The sequence below is a fragment of the Piliocolobus tephrosceles genome, chromosome 21 (genome assembly GCF_002776525.5).
Source record: "Piliocolobus tephrosceles isolate RC106 chromosome 21, ASM277652v3, whole genome shotgun sequence".
In the NCBI taxonomy this organism is placed as follows: Eukaryota; Metazoa; Chordata; class Mammalia; order Primates; family Cercopithecidae; genus Piliocolobus; species Piliocolobus tephrosceles.
Genome location: NC_045454.1, coordinates 14,952,498 through 14,958,412, shown reverse-complemented (window position 1 = coordinate 14,958,412; position 5,915 = coordinate 14,952,498). Strand labels below are relative to the sequence as shown.

Below are 5,915 nucleotides of genomic sequence, written 5' to 3'. Positions count from 1 at the left end.
CTGTCCTCTGTGCTGTGTCCTAGTGCTATACCCACAGCCTCACACAGCTGATGACTTCAGAGTCAGGAAACAGCTCAAGAGTCAGCCCTGAGGTTCCCTCTCTTCTTATTTCCCTGCAGCCTAGGCTTCACTTCAACAGGCAACTTGATTTAGCCAAATTCAGGACAGGCCACCAGGGCTCTTTCTCTACACAAGCTGGTCCCACCCCAGGTGGAGTCAAGCAGGGCCAGACACCAGAGAAGCCCGGAGCAGAGCAGGGAGCAGTCTGAGCTGCTCCTCTCTCATCCAGGGGACTTCCTCCTCTCATTTGGAGGAAAAATGTGAGCTTGTTTCAAAGTCTCAGATGTTCCTTGTAGCTCATGGAGTAGTAAAGGAAAACAAAGACGTGGTAGAAAGGGATGTGTTGGTGACAGTGAGAAAAAACTTGACCTTGAGGATTCTTCTTCTTGTCCCTTTGTGAAGCCTCTTCCACCACATAGGGCTCAGGACTGACAAAGCCCCCTCCCAATCTTTCTCAGCCTGGACTCAAGTTCAGCCATGAGAAAACAGAAACACAAGGAGAAGAGAGTCTCTAGAGACAAATTAGGAGAGTTCAGGAGGAGAAATTAGGATTTACTTCTGCCTATGGGACACAGACTGGGAATAAAAATGTTTTCCTGACTCTTCTCTGAAAGCCAGAGACTCTACCTAAAACCCTATTGCCAATGGTGCAGGGATCCACTTACCAGAGACTTTGATCGTCTTGAATGTGGAACCTTCGCTGCCAGTGGCTGAGTTACGAGTAGAGCAACCATAGAGCCCGCTATGCTTTGTAGTAATTTTGGGGATAGAGAGCTCTTGTCCTGATTGCAGAAAGTTCCCATTAATCGTCCAAGTATACTCTGCCGGTGGGTTAGAGTCCGCGAAGCAGTACAAGTAGAGGTTTTCTCCTGTACCGTAATAGGCAAATGGAGACAAAATGCTGGGGATGTGTGGACCATCTGGAGTAAAGAGAATAAAGCCACAGGTGATGTCGTCTGAGGGAAGGGGATGCTTCTGGTCTCTTAAAGGGACCAGTGTCCCTCTGAGCCAAGACACACCTTCAAGGCCCAGCCAAACCGCTCCTGTGTTCACTGAGCCGAGGCCTGAGATATTCACCTGTTTCTCCCATCACAGGCTGTAGACCCCAAGTCTCCTCACCTTATATTCTTGGTTAAGACTGTGCCTACCCAGGTTTTCTCAGGGCAGGGAGTCACGACCAGCTTGGGTATCCAGAAATAAAAGTGTCTGTACTTGGACGTGAGAGAGACTGAGATGCCTGGCCTCTGGTCGTTTAGATTTTAGCTGGTGGCCTGGTCCACAGAGGAACCAAAGATACAAAGGACCTCCAGGGTGACTGGGTCACTGGGGATGCTACCAACTCGGTCCCGTATTTTACATTCATAGGGTCTTGTGTCATTTCTTGAGACATTGGCTAGAATGAGGACCCTGTTTTTACCAGGTTGCTTTAGCCTGGGACTGACCGGGAGGCTCTGACCATTTACCCACCATACGTAGGTGTAGCCCTGAGTCAGGGTCACAGTTAAGGCTACAACATTCTTATTCTCCATGGGGTTGAAGTTGTTGCTGGTGATGTAGGGCTTGGGCAGCTCCGCTGTGTGGATGACAGAGAGAAGTTTGTCCTGTGTGGCACCTTTGATTCCTCCACAGGCATCCTTCCATCAGAGTTGGCATCTCCCACCTCTCAGCCCACCCGAGTCCTTGAAAGTCAATAGCTGGTGTGTGTGTCACAAGACAGATGCATGATGATCTAAGGGCTCAAAGACCGTGAGGCCAACTGCTCTGTCTTACGGAAGCACAGACTTTCTCAACTGTGAATTGAGCAGCAGTGTTGGATCATGGACAGACACGTCAGTTGGAGTCACAGCCCCTGGCACCCCTCCCAGTCCCTCTCTAATCAACTGACTGGCTGGCTTACCTTGGGTTCATTACCTGGAATGTGCAACTGCTGGGCCCCTTCCAAATTCCATCCTACTTTGCCCCCCTAGATGTGATTTCTCTGCAGCTTCCATTTCCAAGGACGTTCTAGAGATGAGTAATGATGGGACTTCCCATTGTCCTGAAACCCTGAAGATACTGAGCAGCCTGGCCTGGGACTGGATATTTCAGCAGAAAGAAGACAGGGTAGACCAGAGTCAAGCCTGGAGGTCAGTTCAGTCATCAGGCAGTGGAGGTACAAGGTGGGGCAGTTTTCTGCAGGTGTTTCATGATGACTTACTTGTTCCAGTGACCTCCAAAGACAGAGCAGAGTGCAAGGAATGATGTAGAAAGAGTGAAGGGGACAGGCAAGATCTGGTGGCTTTGGAGCAGAACCATATTCCCTGTTTGGTGTTCCTTAAGTTTCCTCTCCTTCTGCAGAGGACAGGTGAGGACTATGTGGATCTTTCCAGAAATACATGTGGACATTTGCAAATGCAGAGCTGACTGGTGGAAAGGGTGGGAATGAACTGCTGGAAATCTGGTCCTCATGGACCATGTGTGATTGATGGATATGAGACAAATTTGGGGAGACGTTTTGCAAATATTTTCTTCCATTGGACACTCTACTCTCTGATTCCATGGATTTGACTACTCTGGGGACCTCATGTAAGTGAATTCCAGAGTGAATCTGAGAAGAGAGCTGCTGGGAGTGGGGAGAATCGGAAGGCGTTCATGGGTGTGCAGTTTCAGTTATGCAAGACGGGGAGGTTCTAGAGATCTGCTGTACAGCTTGATGCCTGTAGTTCACACAGATTGAGTATTTCTTATGCGTAAGACTTAGGACAAAAAGTATTTTGGATTTCTGACATTTTTTGATTCTGAAACGTTTGTCACATATTTACTGGTTTAGCATCTTAAATCTGAAAGATTCAAAACCTAAAATGCTCAGGTGAGCATTTCTTTTCAGCATCAGTTAAGTACGCAAAAGTGGGAGGTGATAGGCCAAATACATTCCTGCCCTTTTTTTTCTTTTTCTTTTTTTTTTTTCTCTCTCACCACATTTCTAACTTGGTGATTACTTTTTGGTCGATTCAGTACTGGTCATGTGGCACTTGTATATTCTTGAAGGCTTTGGGATGTGAGATATAATGATTGTTATTTTCTATGTCATCAAATCTTTCCACGTTTCCATGATTGCATCTTTTCCTCAGTGTCTGCGTTGTGGCAGTCATTAATAAGAGTCTGTCAGGTCAGATTTAGGACAGGTTTTTGTAATTCTGCAAAAAATGTTACTGGGTTTCTGGTAGGGGTTGCTTTGAAACTGCAGCTCACTTTGGATAGTATTTTCTTCCTAACAATATCGATTCTTCCAATCCGTGAAAATGAAATGTCTTTCCATATACTGATGTCGTCTCTAATATCTTTCAGTAACGCTTTGTAGTTTTCAAGGTATAACCCTTAGACCGTTTTGGTTAAACTTATTCCAAAATATTTTATTCCTTTTGATGTTAATGTGAATGGAAATTCTTTTCTTAATTTCCTTTCAGATTGTTCATTGTTACTGTATAGTCTAAAGAATGATGTAGAAAGAGTGAAGGGGACAGGCAAAAGCTGGTGGTTTTCAAGCAGAAACATATTCCCTGTCCTGGGTTTTTGTTTTTCCCTCTTCCTTTGCAGAGGGCAGGTGACTCTTCCCTGATAGCCAGATAGACTTCACTGGAAAACATATTGCCAGTGCCCTAGGGACCCACTTACCAGGGACTATGATCCTCTTGATTATGAGATTTGTTCCAAAAGTGGCTGAGTTATGTATGAAACAGACATAGACCCCTCTATATGTTTTAGTGATTTGGGGATAAAGAACACTTGTGCTGATTGCTGGAACTTCTCATCCATCAGCCAAGAATGTTCTGCCAGTGGGTAAGAGTCTGTGAGGCAGGAGAGCTTGAGGACTTCCCCTGTATGGTAATAGGTGTATGAAGAAGAAATGGCGGCATCCAGGCCATCTGGAGCAAAGAGAATAAAGTCACAGGTGATGATGTCAGAGGGAAGAGAAAATCCTGGTCTGTGGAAGGGCCACAGTGACCCTGTCAGCTAAGTCACAACACTGAAGTCCCAGCCAAATCCCTGCTGTGTTCACTCATCTGGACCCTGAGGCATACACCCATTTCTCTCATCATAACCTGTGGACCCTGAGTCTCCCATGACAGCAGCAACCTCTTCTCTTCCATTGTTGGTCAAGCCTAAGCCTACTTTTAGTACTCATGGCCAGCTTTGATGTCCAGGGGTAAAGGTCTCTGTACTTGGACCTGAGAGGGACTGGGAGGCCAGGCCTCTGGCCCTGTGTATTGGGGATGGCAGCCTGGCTCACAGAGGAACAAAAGATACTCACAGAGGAGATTCAGGGTGACTGGGTCACTGCGGCTGGCACTCACTGGGCTCTTCATTTCACATTCATAGGGTCCTGCAGTATACTTTGTGACACCAAATAGAACGAGGGTTCTGTTGTTTTCAGACAGCTGCAACCTGGGACTGATAGGGAGGCTCTGACCATTTATCCACCACAGGTAGCTTGCATTCTGATTGTCAGGATTACAGGATAAGGTCACAGTCTCCACGGCCTCCCTGGGGTTTAAGTTGCTGCCGTTGATGGAGGGCTTGGGAGTCTCCACTGTGCAGATAACAGAGAGAAGATTGCCCTGTGTGGCACCTTTGATTCCTCTGAAGACATTTTTCAATAACAGATGGCATTTCCCACCTTTCAGCCCACCCAAGTCTTTAAAAGCCCATGTCAGGTGTGTGTGTTACAAGACAGACGCATGGCAATCTGAGGGCTTAGAGATTGTGAGGCTGCCTGCTTTATGTGGGAGAAGCACTGACTTTCTCATGTGTGAATTGAGCAGCAGTATTGGGTCATGGAAAGGCATGGGACCAGCAGTCACAGTCCCTGGTGCTCCTCTGAGTCCCTCCCTCTCCAACTGCCTGCCTGGCCCACTCTGTGGTCCTCACTTCGAGCATGCAGTGCTGGAATCTTCTTAGTTTCAGTCTTACTTTGCCCCCCAAGGTATGTTTTATCTGCAGCTTTCCTTTCTAGGACATCCCAGAGATGGATGATGGAACTTCCCATTGTCCTTAAACCTTTTGGGTCCTGGGAAGCCTGGCCTGGGCTGGGTACTTCAGCAGAAGTTACACTGGGGAGACCAGAGTCAAGCCTGGAGGTCTGTTCAATCATCAGGCAGTGGCGCCACAAGGTGGGGCAGTTTTCCCAGCTGTCTCATAGTGACTGACTTGAGCCAGTGACCTCCAAAGATAGAGCAGAGTCCAAGGAATGACCACAAAGAGTGAAGGGGACAGGCAAGAGCTGATAGCTTTGGACCAAGACCATGTTCCCTGTTGTGTGTCCATGATGTGCCCTTCCCCCTGTAGAGGGAAGGTGAGGACCATGTGGTTGTTTCTAGATATACATGTGGATGTTTGAAAATGCAGAACTGACTGGTGGAAAGGGCGAATATGAACTGATGATGTATGTCTGGCCCTCACGGACGATATGTGTTTGGTGGCTATTAGAACAATATTTGGGAAGAAGTCTTGCAGATACTTTCTCTCATTAGACATTCTACTCTCTGATTCTATGAGTTTGACTACTCTATGTACCTCATCTCAGGGGATTCCAGAGTGAATCAGAGAGTAGAATAGTAGTTTCCAGGAGCTGGGGTCGGAGGAATAGGGCATTGTTCCATGGCTGTGTGGTTTCAGTTAGATAGGTTGAGGAGGTTCTAGGGATCTCCTGTACAGCTTCACGCCTATAGTTCATACAGATAAAGTGTTCCTTATGCAGAAAGCTTAAAACCAAGTGTTTTGGATTTCTAACTTCTTTTTTTTTGGAATATTTGCAGTAGATGTACTGGGTGAGCATCCCAAATCTAGAAATCCAAAATCTGGAACGCTCCAGAATC

At 46.8% G+C, this 5,915-nt stretch overlaps 1 protein-coding gene across 1 annotated transcript in view; it reads right to left on the bottom strand.

Annotated features, from left to right (window-relative positions):
• Nucleotides 1–687: 687 nt before the first annotated feature.
• The window catches only part of LOC111529619 (putative pregnancy-specific beta-1-glycoprotein 7), an 11,557-nt gene continuing 6,329 nt past the window's right edge, over nt 688–5,915 (bottom strand). The window contains exons 3-5 of the mRNA XM_023196538.1: nt 4,352–4,630; nt 1,358–1,633; nt 688–980 (exon numbers count right to left, since the gene is read on the bottom strand). Of these exons, the coding sequence (XP_023052306.1) occupies nt 688–980; nt 1,358–1,633; nt 4,352–4,630 (848 nt within the window). The remainder of the gene's footprint in view (nt 981–1,357; nt 1,634–4,351; nt 4,631–5,915) is intronic.